The 20,817-nt window shown below is 39.3% G+C and overlaps 1 protein-coding gene across 5 annotated transcripts in view; it reads left to right on the top strand.

Annotated features, from left to right (window-relative positions):
• Window positions 1–385: 385 nt before the first annotated feature.
• The window catches only part of meis2a (Meis homeobox 2a), a 165,272-nt gene continuing 144,840 nt past the window's right edge, over window positions 386–20,817 (top strand). For all 5 annotated transcript variants that reach the window (XM_088355160.1, XM_088355162.1, XM_088355161.1 and 2 more), the window contains exons 1-6: window positions 386–1,263; window positions 1,396–1,622; window positions 3,722–3,863; window positions 4,456–4,506; window positions 4,570–4,620; window positions 4,928–5,077. In XM_088355160.1, coding sequence (XP_088211286.1) covers window positions 1,252–1,263; window positions 1,396–1,622; window positions 3,722–3,863; window positions 4,456–4,506; window positions 4,570–4,620; window positions 4,928–5,077 — 633 coding nt within the window. In that variant the 5' untranslated portion in view covers window positions 386–1,251. The remainder of the gene's footprint in view (window positions 1,264–1,395; window positions 1,623–3,721; window positions 3,864–4,455; window positions 4,507–4,569; window positions 4,621–4,927; window positions 5,078–20,817) is intronic.

Genomic DNA, 20,817 nt, shown 5'->3' on the forward strand with positions numbered 1-20,817 from the left:
TGGACTTTTGTCATTATTTCCCCTGAATTCTGCACAATATGTTACGTATTATGTTATATACATTTGTTTAAATGCCTTTAATTAATGTGTCTTTTTTTCTTTGTTTCAAATGTGTTTTTTGCCGACTTTAAAAAAAAAAATCGCCTTCAGCTATTGGAACCTTGCATACAGTATTTTCGAGAAGTGTGTGGTGTAGTGTTGCTATTGTCACCAAAAAGTAATTATGGGTGGGTGGGTAGAGAAAGTTTGGTAGGGATGGTCGTCTCGCGAAGGGGTTTGTCTTTTAAAGAGAAAAAAAAAGAAGTAGGAGGGCGAAAGGAGGAGGCGTTTTCTGCATCTACTATTACTCCTCGAACACAGATTGCAAAAGAAGAGTGTCCTCTCTCTCGCGTGGGGGAGCCGCTCGCTTCTCTTTGCCAACTCTTCCCTCCCTCCTCGCTCCCTCCCCCAGTCCCTCACTCCTCCTTTTCCACCCCCCCACTTCGGCTGGGGCCAGCACGCCACTTCCGGGATCCGTCATTGCGCTCGCCCACCACTCGGTGCGCTCACTCGGCGAGTTCGGAGGACGCGAGCCGGCCGCGGAGCACAACCGACATCGCCTGCGTTAACGCAAAACCCAAACGGAACCGAGCAGGACTCCCTTTTGCCATTTTTCCTGTGAGTTTTTTCCCCCCCCGATTCTTCTTGAGTGCCTTCCTCCCTCGTGCAGCAAAAAAAGAAAAAGTCCTGCAGACATTTAAAGGAGACACAACGCTGGACTTTACCGAGAGGGGGGCGGGAGGACACCGGACTATAACGCGCAGAAAAACACCAAGAAGAGAGGGAGAAAAAGAGAGAGAGAGGGAGAACGTGCACGTGAAAAGGAGAGAGAGAGAGAGAGAAAAACTTGAACATCATCGCGGAGCGTCATTCATTCATTACCTTGACAACCTCTGGCTTTGATTGACAGCCGGAGTGGCAAAAAGCCATGATAGACGCGACAGTTGACGAGTCTTTATTTTTTTGACACTTTTATTTTGAAAAAACAACAACAAAAACATTTTTTTTGCTCTCGCTTTCCCGATGCGACGACTGCGACGCAACCGCCGCGGCGAATAGGACGATTCGCCCGAAACGCAACACCCCCCCCAAAAAGTTCCACAGCGGTGGGAGAACCACAACCAGGATTGTTTTATTTTATTCTTTCATCAAGGATTTTAAAACAGGAGGGGAAAAATACGCACGGCGATTTAAGGAGTTTATCGGAGCCTGATGGCGCAAAGGGTAAGTAGTCTCCGGTGCTGTTTAACGACGCCGTAAACGCACCACCAAAATAAAAAAAAACACGGGGGGGGGGGGGAAAAAGCGCACGGGAGAAAAGTCTGGGGGACCCCGCTAACTTCTCCCCCCCTGCAGTACGATGAGCTGGCCCACTACGGGGGCATGGATGGGGTCTCGGCTTCCATGTATGGGGACCCCCACGGGCCCCGGCCGCTCCCCCAGGTCCACCACCTCAACCACGGGCCCCCGCTCCACGCAAGCCAGCATTACGGTGCCCACGCACCCCACCCAAACGTCATGTCCACCGGCATGGGATCGGCCGTCAACGACGTCCTCAAACGGGATAAGGACCAGATTTACGGGTGAGGGCACGGGGAATACCGACGGATAGTAAAAATATATAGAGTATGCAGAAAAAGGCCTGCTTATTATTTACCAACCTGCTAAAAAATCCCCTCATTTCATTCCAATTCTTTCCCCGTGGGTAAAGGTTGCATTTACGCACAATCGTAATTAAAACACTTTAAAAAATCCCTCTTTTAAATTTCTGCATAGGAAATATATCCTGTTTTGTGGGTTAATCGACTGCATCACAAAGCGAGGACATCCAAATTATATTATATATTATATATATAAACTATAAATTAAAGGTTGCATCTACACATTAGAAATACTCCTACGTGATTTTTGATTTAATTCCCCAATCGGAAAGATGTCAGGTTATTCAATATGTGCATTTAGAAGCGAGCACATCCACTCGTGCACCTCAAAATATGTGTATATATATATTTATATATATACAACTATATGTAAAAGGTTACATTTGCACTCATAAGTAAATAATCACATGTATTTACAAAAAAAAAACACATGTATCCACTTTCTCCACGCAAAGTGACAAACACACACTATTCAACCCACGTTTCTCAATAAACTAAATTCATGAAACCACCCAAAAAGTAAAACTCTATTTTTAAATATATCTAAGTGGGAAATGCAAAGAAATTAAAATGATTTACACACTCCAAAAAGTTAGTTTATGTACGGGCTGAGACAACTGCGTTAAAGGGGAGCACATCCAAACGTGTGTGTGTATATAGAATTATATATAAAAGCTTGCATTTGCACACATGAGTAAATAAATAAGTAAAAAAAATGCATTAACACACTCAACACAAACCATTGACCCCAAATTTCTAAAACTAAAACAATCAACCCCCCCAAAACTTAACACCAACCCTCCTTCAATCGACATAGCGAAATGACACACGTCAAGAAATTAAAAGAATTTACACCCCCCCAAAAAAAGCAACACACTCCCTTCTTTTTTTAATTCTTAGGGTCTCGCGAGAGTGTGAGTGTGTGTCTCACTTTTGTGTCGCTTTTCTCACGCTTGTCACGGTGCACTCCAAAAACCGTCAGTCTCCTCCAAGCGGATCAATGAGAGGTTAAAAATGCCCCTAAAAGAAGATTATCGGCCCCCAAAACCTGACATTCTTTCTCGGAGTACGGAGTTAAAAGAAAGAAAATCGCGTAGGAGTGTTTTTTGAATGTATATAAATAGTTTTATATATAAACACACGTTTTGGGGGGTCAATATTTGGATGCGCTCTTCTCTACTCGGTGCCCTATTTTCTCACACGGGAATTAAAAACAATATACTGAATATATATGTATACAGATATAATTTTCAACCCTCCCCCCCAAAAACGTGACATGTTTTGCTGTTTAAGTTAAAAAGAATGTATAAATATATTTAAATATATTTAAAAACTCCCTCACATGTGCTCGCCATTTAACGCATGTCATGTTTTTATTTTTGGTATATTCTCCCAAAAAACGTGATATTTTTTGCCGTACAGAAGTGCTTTTAATATATATTGTACATAAAAGTATATTCAGTGTCAAAATTTGGCACAATGTCACCAAAAACGTGACATTTAGTGCCGTATATGAGTGTTAAAATATATATTTAAATACAAATATTTTTAAGTACTTAACCCCTTAATGCATGTCGTGTTGTTTTTTCGTGTTTTTATCTGCGTCACCCCTCCAAAAAACATATTTTATATGCCGTGCGGGATTTTTCCCATCTCCATTGACTACTTTTAAAAAATATGTACGGTATATATAAATATAAATACTTTTGCGAATGTGCTCTCTCTATAACACATGGCATGTTTTTTTTGGGTTGCATCAGCATTGTTTCAAAGTCACTCGTGTAAATATTTGAAATGTACTTTTATATAAAAGTTGCGTGAGCCCCTTCTTAACAGGGGATATTATTTTTGTTTTTCGGGAACAGTACCCCTCAAAACAGGATATCTTTAGCGGTAAAAAATGTTAAAAAGTCCCCTAAAAGAACTTGTTAAAAATCTATTAATATATGAGTGTGTCATAACGTAAACGCCGCTCGTTTCCTAACGCCCGATTTTCTCTTTTGGGTACCCCGTACGCACAGACACCCCCTCTTCCCGCTACTGGCGCTGGTTTTCGAGAAGTGCGAACTGGCGACGTGCACGCCGAGGGAACCCGGAGTGGCCGGGGGGGACGTCTGCTCCTCGGACTCCTTCAACGAGGACATCGCCGTCTTCGCCAAGCAGGTCCGGAATTCGCTTTTGACGCTGAAATGCATGCGTAAAGATGTTTTATTTTTCACTCGGACGTGTAACTGCATGCGTCAAAAGGGCTTATTTCACGATGAAGCGCGAACGCATGCGTAAAAAGTGTTTTCTTTTTCGCATTGACGCGACAAAACATGCGTCAGAGTGTTTTTTTTCTCGCCACGACGTGGAAATGCTTGCGTAAAAATGTTTGATTTTTCGCTCAGACGCACAAAAGCATGCGTAAAGGTGTTTATTATTTTGCGACGAGGCGCTGATCCATGCCTATAAAGTGTTTCCTTTTTTTTTGCAATGATCCACAAATGCATGCTTAAAAGTGTTTTAGTTTTCTTAATGACGCGCATGCCTAAATATGTTTTATTTTTCGCATCGGTGCACACAAGTATGCGCTGAAGTGTTTTCTATTTTATTCTGCAACAAGGCGCTAATGCGTGCGTAAAAAAGTGTATTTTTTTCATTGACGCACAAAAACCTGCGTTGAAGTGTTTTCATTTTTTGCAATGCGTAAAGTTTATTATTTACAAATTTATTATTTTTTATTGTACAGATGATTATTGTTTGTTTGTTTTAGGTGCGGGCGGAAAAACCTTTATTTTCATCAAATCCAGAGTTGGATAATTTGGTAAGTTGACACAAATACACTCTTTAAAAACACGCTATTATATTTTGTTTCTTTATATTCCAGATGATACAAGCCATACAAGTATTACGCTTTCATCTCTTGGAATTAGAAAAGGTAAATATGGATTTAGTTTTTGGGGAGAGTCATATTTAATGCAAAGCGGCTCCGGTAACAATTGTCGCTCAATTAAACCTCTTTGGTGCGCGTTATTGATCCGGATCCGCTTTCAGTTCGCCACCACTTAATAAACCCCCCTCCCCCTTCCCTTCACATTGCACTTTATTTGTATTCTAGATTATGATTTGTATCTATAATTCGCCGTGTCCACTTGTTGATCCCTGTGCGTAAACATGCGGCAACAGTTTGCGGTTAATCACCCCCCGAATAAACAATTGTGTTAATCTATATTTTATTTTGAAAGGTGCACGAGCTCTGTGACAATTTCTGCCACCGGTACATCAGCTGTTTGAAAGGAAAGATGCCGATCGATTTAGTTATCGATGAACGGGACGGAAGTTCCAAATCGGACCACGAAGAATTGTCCGGATCCTCGACTAATCTGGCGGATCATGTAAGTGAACGCAACGCCGTTTATTGATCTATTTATTTCGTATTTTAAACAAAAGGAACCGAATGTATCGCTGTGCACTTTATTTGTGGATTATTTGTGCAAAACAACCCCCGATTTTTAATCCCTCCAACGCGATTTTGCGGGTCTTGAACGCAACGACTTTTTCCCCCTGCGCGCTCGTTTCTTCAGCCGGGATGTGCCGGCGGGGGTCAAAAAGCTAAAGCGTGCAACAATAGCCCCCCCACCCTGGCTTATTGTTTTTAAAGTCTTTTGATTGTGCGCGCCCATGCGTGCGTCCATGCGCGTACTTGCGTGTCTCGCGCACGCGCCGTGGAGAGGCAATTACGCGTTAGCCGCTAAGCTTTAGCTTAAGGCCACTATTAAAAAAAAAAGAAAGCGAGAAAAGGGGGCTTTCCACGCGAGATGCAATGCTCGTGCTAATGCGTGTGCGCTTTAAGCATCAATGTCAAGTTCACATCGCGTGTGATGCCCCTCCCTCAAAGACCCTTCCTAAAAGACCCCCTTCTCCTCCCACTGCTGCTCATGTTAATGTGTTTAATTGTTTCCTATTGATTGCTACCTCTTTTTTTTACACTGCAGTGTGCCCCCCCCTCTCCTTTTCCCCTTTCTTTTAATTGTTAGTATACTGCAGTGCACCTGAGCTTTCAACTTTTATTTTGAATGATTTATGACGATCGTTGTTTACCTTGTAGTTTAATTCGTAGCGCTAATTTGCCGAATTGCGCAATATTAACGCGCACACACTGAGTCGCAACATGCGGAAAAATCATCTCAGCGTGTGCTTTCCGCCCACCCCGAATTGATCCCGACAGATTTATTCGGAATAATCTCTATTATTATTATCATATTTCAAGATAAACGTCCTGTGGCTGGATTGCCAAATAGTGAAACTCGGTTTGAATGTTTGTGTTAATCCCGAGTTATTGGGGTTGCCGAATAGTGGGCTCGGAGTTGGTATTATTGATTTAGGAAATTGCAAAAAAATGTCACGAGAGCATGCTTTTCTCCTTATGTTTGGCACCTCCTTCAAAATATCTCGAAAGGAGGACTTGTGAAATGGCGAATCGGTGCTCACTGTTGGGATTTTATTTTCTTAACTAAACTGAGTCCATTGATTGTCCTTTAAAACTGGAATATAACCCAATTTTAGTACTTTATTACATTGCATACTATTGAAAAATGATAGAAATATGACAAGCATTCATCGATCACATGGCGAGTAACATGTTGGGGTTGTCAACTAGTTATAAAGCATTTATTACCATGTTATTAACGTTTACTAACAGATCACAACATGCAGACCAAATTAAGTCAAAAGAAAATCGGTTTAAGTCAAATAAGGGTTGGCATTCTTATGTGTGTTGCTATTTTTATACCTCAGGCGTTTTACCGTTTATAAAGCAATTATAACAATGTTTTTAATGTCTACAAATGATTTATTACATTGATGTTTACAATAATTTAAAAATCTGTTATTACATTGTTATTACCAATGCAAACACATTATCACACTCTTATTAACATTTGCAAACATTTATTTTTAAATAAAACTAATAAAACAAACACAGGCCGACATTATTAATCTCGTGGGTATTCTACATTAATATTACTGTTTTTCATGTATTCCAATGTTATTAATGTTTGCTAACAATCTATCGCAACATGCTAACTAGGAAAAATAATTTTCAGACACACACGGGCTTATTATATTATATTTAGGTGTATTTCTCCACTCGAGGCAGTTTACATGTTTATAAAGCATTTACAACATGGTTATTGCCGTTTCTCAATCCATTACATAGTTATTAACGCATGCTAACATTTTATTGCTACATGCTAACTAGAAAAAAACAATTTTCACACACACACCGGCTTATATTATATTATATTATATTATATTCGTGGCTATTTCTACACTCGAGGCATTTTACATGTTTATAAAGCATTTACAACATTGTTATTACCGTTTCTCGATCTATTACATAGTTATTAACGCATGCTAATACTTTATTGCTACATGCTAACTAGAAAAAAATAATTTTAAGACACACACCGGCTTATATTATATTATATTATATTTTTGGCTATCTCTCCACTTGAGGCAGTTTACATGTTTGTAAAGCATTTACAACATTGTTATTACCGTTTCTCAATCTATTACATCGTTATTAACGCATGCTAATACTTTATTGCTACATGCTAACTAGAAAAAGTAGATCTAAGACAAAAACAAACCGACCTTATTGATCTTGTGGTAATTTTACACGCCAGTCATTTGAACTCTTTATAAAACTTTTACAACATGGTTATTACCGTTTCTCAATCCATTACATAGTTATCAACGCATGCTAACACTTTATTGCTACATGCTAACTAGAAAAAGTAGATCGAAGACAAAAACAAACCCACCTTATTGATCTCGTGGCAATTTTACACGCCTGTCATTTGAACTGTTTCTAAAGCATTTATTACATTGTTATTACCGTTTCTCAATCCATTGCATTGTTATTAACGCATGCTAACACTTTACTGCTACATGCTAACTAGAAAAAGTAGATCAAAGATAAACAGGAACAGACGTTATTGATCTTGTGGCTATTTTTACACGTCACGAGCATTTATTACATTGTTATTACTGAATATTAATGTGGGCCGAGGTCCTCTATCCCATCGGGCATAATAAGTGTTTATAACACATTTATTACATTGTTATTACTATTTACAAACAGTTTATCGTAACTTGGGAACAAAAAATATGTAAGATTTGCCTTCCGGGACCAAGACAGGACAACGTTATTCATTTTGTGGCTATTTTACACATCCGGTGTTTAAACTTTGAGGGATTTATGCATCTGCCGGGACCTTGCTTTACTTTTAATGGCGGATACTTTGATTGAAAAAAGTGTTGGAATTGATTGTTTTCCCTACAATGGAGGAATCCCGATTGCTTGAATGAATTAATTGGTGATGATAATTATTTCCGGATTCAATTTCCCCTCCTTTTAGAATAGTTAGATATGCTAATTAGCCCCGCTAATGCTAATCGTCCCCCCTAGATTTCGACCGGCGTGTCTTGTGGTGAAAGTGGGTTTTATTTGAGGAGGGAGGGGGATGTTTAGTGCCCCCCCGTGTCCCCCTACCCCTTCCTAACTGACAGCAATCCAGTTTTTATTTACACTCCAGTCGGGCCTTGATGGCATGAGGCGTTCGCTGACACTCTGTTGATTTCTACGCGAGCTGCAGCCCACCCGGGATTTCACCCCGTGCCGTTTCTGTCGCGAAAACGGTTCGGGGTCTTTCGAGGGCCCGACGGCCTCTCCGTCGCTTTTTTTTTTTTTTAGAATATTTTTTTCCCCTCGTGGGCGGGGGTTATGAGCTCCCTTGAAAGTTACGCGTTAGCTCATCTTGCTACCACCGCTAGGAAAAGCCCCTACTCTCTTTTGTTTACATTGGATTTTCCAGCTACAGGCGAGCAACTGTTTAAGTCGCGGCAAGCTAGCTTGTAGCGTCCGATGTGTACTGGGGTCCAAACCCCCCCTGACGAAAAAAGGAAACAGTAGTACTTTTGAATGCTTTAAAAAAAAAAACTCGATTCTCCTGGAAATATAATTACATTTTTTATAAAACCGTACTGACAAATTAATACTAAAACTTTTATTTTTGTTATCTTAAACTATGTCACCCCGGAATACATTTTACCTATGTATTTTATGTACTGAATATAATATAATATATCTAAATATCTAAACTACGACTATTTCCGACTTACAATTAGCTAATTCTTTCACCTGCCACTAGAGGGAGCCTTCCTTAGGAAATAAATTCATCGTATATTTAAAGCAAAAAAAAAACATAATCATATTTAAATGCTTCTCAAAATGCTAGTTTACTCCTAAAAATACTTGATCCTCCCGAAGAGTCTAACACAAAAAATACCTAACGAATATTTGAAACTGTGAATAAAGTAATTCTTTTATCTGCCATTAGAGGGAGCTCTCAAAAGTACGTGACTATGATAGCTACTATTTATTATTTTCATACGAAAAAAATCTCCATATGTTGTATTTTTTTCACGTAAAAATACTCCATCCTCCTAAAAAAACGACACATTGGAATGGACTGTCAAAAAGTGCCTAAATTTGAATTAGTTTATTATTATTATTATTAAGTATTATAACTCGAGACATTTTTAATAGTTTTTATTGGTTTCTCGTGTAAAAGTAACATAATTAATGGTGCTAAATAGAGTAAAGGTCGTTATCCTAAAGTTTAACACAAAATAAATATTTCTTCCACAAAATATTTCCAATTTGGAATTAGGTAATTATTTTGCCTGCCACTAGAGGGAGCCCTCACAAGTAACAAATTATTCGACAAGAGAAGCTTCTATATTATATTGTCACAAGAAAAAAAATGTATATCTGTTTATTCGTCGTACTTTTACTTTTCGAATTTATGGAATTTTCGTTCAACTAAACTACGAAAATTATGATTTATGACATTCCTCCACCTGCCACTAGAGGGAGCCCTTACACTCTTACACAAGAACCACGACAAAATATTTTTTTTCTCTTTTGAAAAATAACGCAAGGAATTCCAAATTTTCCTGAACAAATATTTTATGGGGTGTGCTAAGTCTCGGAGGTTATACATTATAGCACATAACCAAAAATTTCATCTAATCTGTTTACCGAGTCTTCGAGTATTGCACATGACTAAAAATATTTTTTCTTGAACATAGAGAAACTTTAATGAAAAATTGAAACTATTTTTACATATTCCAAACTATTTTGACACGGATGCGTCAAGATTTTAGGGTTATACAGCTGAGTTTGTGGCTAAAAATACGATTTTGGGGTAGATTCTCATCTAATTTTCACCCAAATTGTCACTCTGAATCTCAGAATCCGGTTCAAATTATTTCGATGGAGTGCGCAGGATCTTCCGGATTATAAAATTTAGCACGGAACCAAAACATTTTTCATTTCGGGTCAGTTTTTGTGCAGGCTTCACCAAAATTTCCACTCCTAGGCCAGTTCCAAAGTCTTTGAGAAGATAAAGTATAGCACATAGCCAAGAAAAAATGGTCATTTTTGGTCAATTTGTATGCAATCTTCAACAACATTTTAACTCCGAGTCAAACTCCAAAGTATTTTTTGATGGGGATGTGCCGAGTCTTTGGGATTATACAGTATTGCACATGGCTAAAACTACGTTTTCTTTACGAAGATAATACTACGTAATAATTTCAATGAAAAACTGGAACTGTTATTACCAATTCCACATTATTTTGACACATTTTTGGGGTTTTACAGTTTACCATGTGGCTAAAACTAGATTCTTTGGTCAATTTTCATCGAATATATTCTCTAGGAACCCCGTTCAAATCGTTATTTTCGATGGGGTGCGCCAAGTATAGCACATAACCAAGAAAAATTAGTCATTTTGGGTCAGTTTTTATGCAGTCTTCAACAACATTTTAACTCCGAGTCCAACTCCAAATTATTTTTTGATGGGGATGTGCCGAGTCTTTGGGATTATACAGTATTGCACATGGCTAAAATTATGTTGTTTTTTTAACGAAGATAATACTACATAAAAACTTCAATGAAAAACTGAAACTATTATTACCTATTCCACATTAGAGTTTAGCATGTGGCTAAGACACAATTCTGGGGTCAATTTTCATCTAAACTATTCTCTAGAAATCCCATTCGAATCACTATTTTGGATGGGGTGCGCCAAGTCGTGGGGATGACAGAGTATAGCACATAGCCAAGAAAAATTAGTCATTTTGGGTAAATTTTTATGCAGTCTTCAACAACATTTTAACTTCGAGTCCAACTCCAAAGTATTTTTTGATGAGGATGTGCCGGGTCTTTGGGATTACACAGTATTGCACATGGCTAAAATTATGTTTTCTTTATGAAGATAATGCTACACAGAAAGATCAATGAAAAACTGAAACTGTTATGACCTATTCCACATTATTTTGGCAAGTTTTAGGGTTGTAGAGTTTAACATGTGGCTAAAACTGGATTCTGGATTCTGGGATCAATTTTCATCTAAACTATTCTCTAGAAAACCCGTTCGAATCATTATTTTCGATGGGGTGCACCAAGTTGTGGGGATGACAGAGTATAGCACATAGCCAAGAAAAATTAGTCATTTTGGGTGTATTTTTATGCAGTCTTCAACAACATTTTAACTCCGAGTCCAACTCCAAATGAATTTTTGTATGGGGATGTGCCGAGTCTTTGGGATTACACAGTATTTCACACGGCTAAAATTATGTTTTCTTTATGAAGATAATGCTACACAAAAAGATCAATGAAAAACTGAAACTGTAATAACCTATTCTACATTATTTTGACAGGTTTCAGGGTCATCCAGTTTAGCATGTGGCTAAAACTAGATTCTGGGGTCAATTTTCATCTAAAATATTCTCTAGAAATCCTGTTCAAATCATTATTTTTGATGGGGTGCGTCAAGTTGTCGGGATGATAGAGTATAGCACATAAACAAGAAAAATGAGTCACTATGGGTCAATTTTTATGCAGTTTTCAACAACATTTTAACTCCAAAAGTATTTTTTGACGGGGATGTGCCGAGTCAATTTTCATTTAAAATATTAACTCCGAATCCCGTTCAAGTCATTCTTATCGAGTATTCAGGATGATAAAGTATAGCACATAGCCAAAAAAAACGAGTTATTCAAGGTCGATTTTTATGCAGTCTTCAACAACATTTTAACTCCGAGTCCAACTCCAAATTATTTTTTGATGGGGATGTGCCGAGTCAATTTTCATCTAAAATATTTACTCCGAATCCCATTCAAGACATTATTTTCGATGGGGTGCGTCAAGTTGTGGGGATGTTAGAGTATAGCACATAACCAAGAAAAATTAGTCATTTTGGGTCAGTTTTTATGCAGTCTTCAACAACATTTCAACTCCAAAAGTATTTTTTGACGGGGATGTGCCAAGTCAATTTTCATTTAAAATATTAACTCAGAATCCCGTTCAAGTCATTCTTATCGAGTATTCAGGATGATAAAGTATAGCACATAGCCAAAAAAAACGAGTTATTCAAGGTCGATTTTTATGCAGTCTTCAACAACATTTTAACTCCGAGTCCAACTCCAAATTATTTTTTGATGGGGATGTGCCGAGTCAATTTTCATCTAAAATATTTACTCCGAATCCCGTTCAAGTCATTCTTTTCGAGTATTCAAGATGATAAAGTATAGCACATAGCCAAAGAAAACCGAGTTATCCAGGGTCAATTTTAATGCAGTTTTCGCCAAAATTTCCACCTCGAGTCCGGTTCCAAAGTTTTTCCCGGTATTTCTTCAGCGGCGCACCGTTTTACTCGGCAGCTCGTTTCCGTCTAGCCTTACATTTCCGATTTGATTAGCGCTCCCAGGGCCTGTTGGGAGCCATATCTAATCATCATGGCTGCAAGGGGAAGGGAGGGTGCGCGGTGGTGGGGAGGGGGCGGTGCCTTTCTGACTTGTTGCATACTGCCGCACCCTCTTCCAGTAACTAACGTGCGCTCTGCGAGTACTGCGAGTACTCCGAGTACTACAAGGGCACGCCGTGTTTTTTTTTTTTTTAATCGTGCAGGTAATGATAGACGTCTGGCGGTGGCTTGTCTGTTTTTATGTGCGGCACTTTATTAGGCGCACTTCGATAAAAGTCCCCGGGCGAATCCCCTCTGGCGTCGTGCTCGTCATCATCATAACTTTTTATGGAAGGCGTTTTGAGAGAGCGCCGGATTTATTTAGGGCTAATTTCGCCGGGGTTATAATTTTGCGGCGCGCCCGTCACGTGGAGGGAGCCTGGTGCACCTGTGCTACTGAAAAAGAAACAATTTCAAAAATGGAGTCCGTTATTGTTGTGGCCATTATATATATATATATATATATATATATATATATATATATATATATATATATATATATATATATATATATATATATATATATATATATATATAATGAACCAGAACAGGATCAGGACCCAAACGCGTGACGTTCTCTTACAAGCCTTTTATTTCACGGGAAATGGGGAGTCATGCATGTTAGGCAGCAGTCTGGCGTGGAAAGACAGGAAGCCAGAGACTGACGAGATCGATTCCAATTACCCGAGTTGATATCGGACGGGTGGGGTCGATACCAGACAGGGCGGGATAGACAGGATTGATATCAAAACAGGATATCAAAATTAAACAGGACAAACTAGACAGGAACGTAACTGGAAACCGATGTCAAACAACAGGACAGACAGGATTGATATCAAAACAGGGTATTAATATTGGTATCAAAATGAGGTCGATACAAGACAGGACGGGACAGACAGGATAGATAATGAATCAGGATATAGAAAATAAACAGGATAACCTAGACAGGAACGAAAACTGGAAAAAAATAATAAACAGGACAAAACTGGAAACCGTTTGGCAGCGGTCTGGCGTGGAAAGACAGGAAGCCAGAGACTGACGAGATCGATTCCAATTGCCCGAGTTGATATCGGACAGATGGGGTCGATACAGGACAGGACGGGACAGACAGGATAGATAATGAAACAGGATATCGAAAATAAACAGGAAAAACTAGACAGGAACGAAACTGGAAACCGATATCAAACAACAGGACAGACAGGATTGATATCAAAACAGGGTATCAATATTGGCATCAAAATGGGGTCGATACCGGACAGGACGGGACAGACAGGATAGATAATGAATCAGGATATAGAAAATAAACAGGATGAACAAGACGGGAACTAAAACTGGAGAAAATAATCAACAGGACAAAAATAGATGGAAGCAAAACTGGAAACCGTTAGGCAGCGGTCTGGCGTGTAAAGACAGGAAGCCAGAGACCGACGAGATCCATTCCAATTGCCCAAGTTGATATCGGACAGATGGGGTCGATACAGGACAGGACGGGACAGACAGGATAGATGATGAAACAGGATATAGAAAATAAACAGGACGAAATAGACGGGATTGAAAACTGGTGATCATATACAGGACAAAAATAGACGGAAACAAAACTGGAAACAGAAATTAAACAGGACAAAATAAACGGAAACAATACCGGACAGGAAATACCAACAGGACAGGGCAGAGTCGAAACGTGAGAGCGCTGAGCTTTAAATAGACAGAAAGCCAATCTGTTAACGGGCCAATTGGGCGCCATGGCAACCGTGACCCCTCGTATCATGTAATAACATACAAAAACCTCCTACCAATAATTATTCTCCATTAAACATATTTTCACTTTTATTTCTATTTTATTGTATTTGTTATATTTTTATTTCCTTTTTATTATCATTTATTCATATTTATTCATAGATGAATAAATGATGTATATCATTTTATATGTATAAGTTGTTCTTAGATTTCGATCAGTTTTTTATTATTTCATATTTTGGTTTATTTTTGGGAGTTATTATGAATTTATTTTCACATCAAATATAATTTTTTAGTACTTCATCATTCATTAAAAATATTTTAAAAACAAAGAATTATATCTATATTTCATTTAGATTTTTTTTTTTTAAGATTTCAGCAAAACATCCAATTTTATGAATAAATAAACAGGGCTATATTGTTACGAAATAATAAGTCATAAATCTTTCTCAGAACTCGAAAGTAAAAGAAAACAAAAAAAAAGTGTCAATAATAGACAATGCACCTATTTATTCATGAAAACGTAACAATATACTTTACAGTACTTATACACGGAATACATAAATGGTATTTACAAACGGTATGAAGTTTCCTCGGGTGAAAGTTGTAGACCGCCTCGTCTTGTCAGAACACTCCGCTGATGAATTATTACCATTTTAGCGTTAGCGTGCTAACGCTCAGCTGTTCAATAGTACCGCACCTATCTTTTATTCGCAACCGCCTGTACTTAGATTATATTACTCGCCCTCCTTCGTTTGTGTACGCCACGTGTCGGGTAGTATCAAATGGCGTCTTGATTTATGACCTTTTGTGTGCGTGTGTTTTGATACTGCTACGCTAATTTTAACCACAATTTTAAGACATATTTGTTTGGTGTCATTTATTATTACAAGAGTAATAATTACTATGAGGTATTTATATAAATACTATTTATATTTTCGTAGCCTGTTAGCAAGAGTTTCCAGACTTTTCCACTTAATTTCTATATACACAATTATCTACGATACCACAAGTCTAACTTGTGTATATTCTTTATCCTCTGCGTTGAATAATTCCCTTTGCTAATTTTCATTCGCATGATACCGGCGGAAGAATAGACAAATATCTGAATTATGCTTTTTTTGAATTGCTCATATTCTAGCGCCTGATGTAATCTGTCAAGTCTTGGGATTTCAGACGGACCCAAATGCAGGACACAAGGATAAAACCCCAATAAGGGGCGTTTATTCAATAAAGGAACCAAAATAAATCACTTATCATAAGGGGGAGTGGAACCGGGAATGCTGAGGCGGAAAAACTTGAGAGGGGGTTCTTGGGGTCGTAAAAAATTAGACTTGGGAATACCTTTAAGAAAATAGTTGGAGTGGATGGTCTTGGGACGAGGAAACTCGAGAGAGAGAGAGACTTGAAAAGGAAATTTAAGAAGGGTGGTGTGGCAAAAATCTTGAAAATGAGATTTGGGAATACCTTTAAGACAGGGGTGTCAAAATGGTGGCCCGCGGGCCGGATTACGATCGCTAAGGAATTGAATCTGGCCCGTGAGACAACGCTCAGAGAAGCGTAAGAGAAAAACGAGCTGCAGGTTGAAATATGTCCACTTGATGTTGCCAAAGCCAGGTGCCTCTCAAGAATGCTGTACTTGTATTTCTTTCTCTCTCTCTCTCTCTCTCTCTCTCTCTCTCTCTCTCTCTCTCTCTCTCTCTCTCTCTCTCTCTCTCTCTCTCTCTCTCTCTCTCTCTCTCTCTCTCTCTCTCTCTCTCTCTCTCTCTCTCTCCCTCCCCTTTTCTCTTACTTTATATCTCTCTCTTTCACTCTCTCTGTCTCTTTTTCTCTTTCTTTGTACCTCTTTGTCTCTTTGTACCTTCTATTGCTCTCTCCTAATTTTTTCCATTTCTCTCTTTCTCCCTCACTTTCTTTCCCCTCTCTCTCACTATTTCTCTTTTTATCTATTTTGTTTCTCACACACTCTCTCTTTTCTCTTTCTCTCCCCCTATCTCTCTCTCTCTCTGTCTTCCTCCCCTTTACTTTCACTCTCACTATTTCTCTTTTTATCTCTTTTGTTTCTCACACACTCTCTCTCTTTTCTCTCTCTTTCTCTCTCTCTCTCTCGCCCTCTTCGTCTCTCTGTTTCTCTTTCTCTGTCTCTTTTTACCTTCTATTGCTCTCTTACTTTTTCCTTTTCTCTCTTTCTCTCTTTCTTTCCCCCTCTCTCACTATTTCCAAGAGTGAAAGAGACAGAAAGTGGGAGAAAAAGGGTCGAAAAAAGGGAGGGAGAGAGAGAGAGAGAGACAAGTACAAGTACAGTGTCTGTGTTCGAGGCACCTTTCTTTGGCAACATCAAGTTGACATATTTCAACCTGCTGCTTGTTTTTCTCTTGCGCTTCTCTGAGTGTTGTCCCGCAGGCCTGATTCAATCCCTTAGCGGGCCTGATCTGGCCCGCGGGCCGCCCGTTTGACACCTATGGTTTACATAGTCGCCACTAACTTTGTCTGCCAACTTGCTGCACCGGTGTGCTCCGCCGCACCGGTTTTCCTTCGCATTAGACAACACAGTGCCACCTAGTGATCAAATATCACACACTTTGCTTTAAATTTCCAGTCGATTCAATGTTTTTGTCCCCGGTGTCCCTTCCCGAGCACAAAGTTCACTGGCGAGTCAATTTTTTGGGGCTCCGAATGCGGTAAAAGCAAATTAAAATCCCCGAGTGTAATTACAAGTTGTATTACGCCGAGAGAGGCAACCCTCATGAGAATATACTCCTTTTGCATCATCTATAGAACCCCCGAAGAAAACGCCGCCATCTTTGCTAGACAATTAGCGCCTAGCGCTCTTTTCCTAATTACAGCTTCTCTCCAGGGAATAAGGACGCCCCCCTTTTGGGGTTGTTGTGGCGTCTGCCAGGCGCTGACTCGTCGCTCGCTCTCCGGTTTGCTCGTCCCTCGCCCCGTTCCTCGCCGGTTCCCGGCTCTTTGCTCGCGCGGATTGTCTATTTGGCTGAGACGCGCTACTCGTTTGAACTTTATGACACCCACAGGGCCCGCGACAAAACGCTTGTGTATGTTTGTGTTTGCGCGCCGTCTGATGATGATGCGCCCTCCGATCAGAGAGGGGGCGCCGTAAATAATTTATGAGGCGGGCTTTTGTGGAGTGCGGCAAAGTTACGACGCGGGGGCGGCTTCGTCGGGTTACAGGTGAATTGAAAGAGAGGGAAAAAATTGTTTTTGGGGTTGTACGCGCTGCGGCTGACACGATAATTGCGTTTCTCTTATTCTTTATTGGGGTTCATTTAGTTGATTGATCAATCAACAACACATAAAGAGGTAAATAAACGGATAAATATATACCGTAAATTCCGGACTATAGAGCGCACCTGATTATAAGCCGCACCCACCACATTTTAAGAGGATAACCGCTTTTGTACTTACACAAGCCGCACCTGTATATAAGCCGCATGCGCCCACATTAAAACATGTAACACAATCACAAAAGTAACCCAAACCAGACTTTAAGTCCCGCAATTGTAACTGAATATAAAGTACACAGTCCAAAAGCTACAGCCGGCAAAATGAACGGAAAATGATACCGGTACTTAAGGTTTGATGCAGACCTGCAGAGTCCGGGTCCCGTCGAAAGTAATCCAAGGAAAAAAAGTCTATATTTCCAAAGGTAAGGGTGGGAAGAATATATATCCACTATTCTCCGCTGCGTCCAAAATCACGTCTCACCTTTACTCCACTTCCCGTCAGCCCCCCTTGTTTTCGCCCCTTCTTTTTGATTCGCCCTAGAAAACATATCAGAATAAGTCTCTAAAATAAATACATGAAAAAAATATACAGTTGCAAATACATATTATACATGGTTACACATATGTACAAAGAAAGACGGTACACCAAGAGAGTTTTCAAAGCTTTACTAATAATGATATAACTTTCATCCCAAACCGTGACTGTGACAGGTAGCAACACGCTACTAACAACACGCTCGCAATACAGTAAACGGGTCTGTTAAAAAAACATACCGTACTTGTAAAAATCACGGTAAACCATCCTCATTTTCCTCCTTATAACTGACGCCATTAAAGTGGTAGAAAGTGGCCCAAATAAAGCGTTCCGACCATTTTCTCAACCGCATCAAGCTTTCTTATTCCACTTTCGTTTCAAATGAAACCGATCGCCTCTTTTTTACACTTCACACCGACCATATCGAATGGTTGCACGAGACATTAAACAATAAATATGTCAAAGTTCTTAGCGTGCTAGAGATACAGTGCAGTGTGTTTACACACGAACTAGGAAGAGGAAGCGGATTTCTTCTTCGGGGTGGATGCTTTGTGACCTCCACAGCGCCACACTCCGGTAGTGGCGGAAAGAAGCACTACAGTACTGTCCTATACTTGCAAAAATGTGTTTACATTAAAATCTCGAACTTACAGCAACGTCCGGATATTTTTCGACATTTATTTAAAGTGATAGAACCAAGAATATGCTTTCTTTCCGTTTTTCTGCGCTTATTTTTCAATATTGACCAAGAAAAAAACAACCTTATTTACGTATAAAACAAAACACGGCGGCGCAGTGGTTAGCGCATGTGCGGCACAGTTCATGTCTTGGGAACCTCCCGGGTGGGTTCAAATCCAGCTCCAGACTTCCTGTGCGGAGTTTGTATGTTCTCCCCGTGCTTGCGTGGGTTTCCTCCGGGCACTCCGGTTTCCTCCCACATTCCAAAGACATGCATTTCAGGTGAATTGGCCGGTCCAAATTGTCCCTAGGTGCGAATGAGCGAGTGAGTTGTCTGTCCCGGTGTGCCCTGCGATTGGCTGGCAACCAGTTCAGGGTGTCCCCTGCCCACTGCCCGATGATTGCTGGCATGGGCTCCAGCACCCCCGCGACCCTACTGAGGATAAGCGGTGTAGCTAATGAGATGAGACAGAGATTTTTCCTATTTATTCAATAAATGACCTTTTTTTTATCGTATTATATTAATATTAAAAAAATTCTAAGACTTTTTCGACTTTCTCACCATCGAAACAGTTATTTTGTCGCGATGCGTTCGGAAAAACTCTCAAATTGGGCAAAATAAATTTCCTCCCAAAGAAAAGCACGTGGGGAAAAGGATCCGGCGAAAGATCTTAGAACAGACTGCGTGTATGAACTCCCTAACAAGCGACTTTAGTCGAGCGCAACCGAGCGTTTGTGGATCAATGGCCCAGAAAGTCAAGTGAGGCGGCAGCCCCCTTGGGCTCACTTGGGAGGACCCAAAACCTCTGCACGGGGGTTTCATCTCTGCCCTCCCCCCTTACTTTTTTTTCCCTTTTTTCTCGCCGAACAGCTGACACTGAGAGCATCTTGAACGCGGGTGGGGGGGGGGGGTTTCAAGTGGGGGGGTACAACGATACGAGCCACCCCCTCAGAAGAAGAACGCCTCTCCGTTTTTCTTAACGATTTTCCGATTAGAAGCGCCACGAGACGTCGATGAATCCGCGTTTGATTAATTCTCGAGTTAATTGTCTACCGCGATTAAAAAACACACAGTTCATGGATGAATTAATCACCCATTCATTTTGAACGACGGATTAATCCATACTTAATTCATTGTCAAACGAATCGCTCCCTATTATTGAATGATCAATTAATTTAATTTTCAAATTAATCATCCGCCATTTTAGAATAAAAGATTAATCGGTAATTGATTGTCAAATGAATCGGTCCCCGTTATTGAATCATCAAAGAAGTCACAATTAATTCAAATGAATCGGCCACTCTAATTAAAAAATATCTGTTAATCCACGATTAATTTAATTTCGGATTAATTACCCATTATTCTCGAATAACCTATGAATCCATACTTAAATTATTGACTAATTATTCAGTCCCTAGTATCATATAATCAATTCGGCCATAACAAATTGCCAACTATTTTTAAGATGAACTAAGATTAATCCACGATTAATTTACTTTCGGATTCATTACCCATTATTCTCAAATAACATATGAATCCATAATTAAATTATTGACTAATTATTCAGTCCCTATTATCATATAATCAATTCGGCCATAATAAATTGCCAACTATTTTTAAGATTAACTAAGATTAATCCACGATTAATTTACTTTCGGATTGATTACCCATTATTCTCGAATAACATATGAATCCATACTTAATTAATTGACTAGTTATTTGGTTCCCATTATAATGAATTCGGCTATAACAAATTGCCAACTATTTTTAAGATGAACTAAGATTAATCCACGATTAATTTAATTTCGGATTGATTACCCATTATTCTCGAATAACATATGAATCCATACTTAATTAATTGACTAGTTATTTGGTCCCCATTATAATGAATTCGGCTATAACAAATTGCCAACTATTTTTAAGATGAACTAAGATTAATCCACGATTAATTTACTTTAGGATTTATTACCCATTATTTTCTAATAACAGATGAATCTATACTTAATTAATTGATTAATTATTTGGTCCCCATTATGATGAATTCGGCCATCACGAATTGCCA

This window comes from Urocampus carinirostris, chromosome 15, assembly GCF_059441175.1.
Source record: "Urocampus carinirostris isolate Australia breed hairy pipefish chromosome 15, RoL_Ucar_1.0, whole genome shotgun sequence".
NCBI classification, from domain to species: Eukaryota; Metazoa; Chordata; class Actinopteri; order Syngnathiformes; family Syngnathidae; genus Urocampus; species Urocampus carinirostris.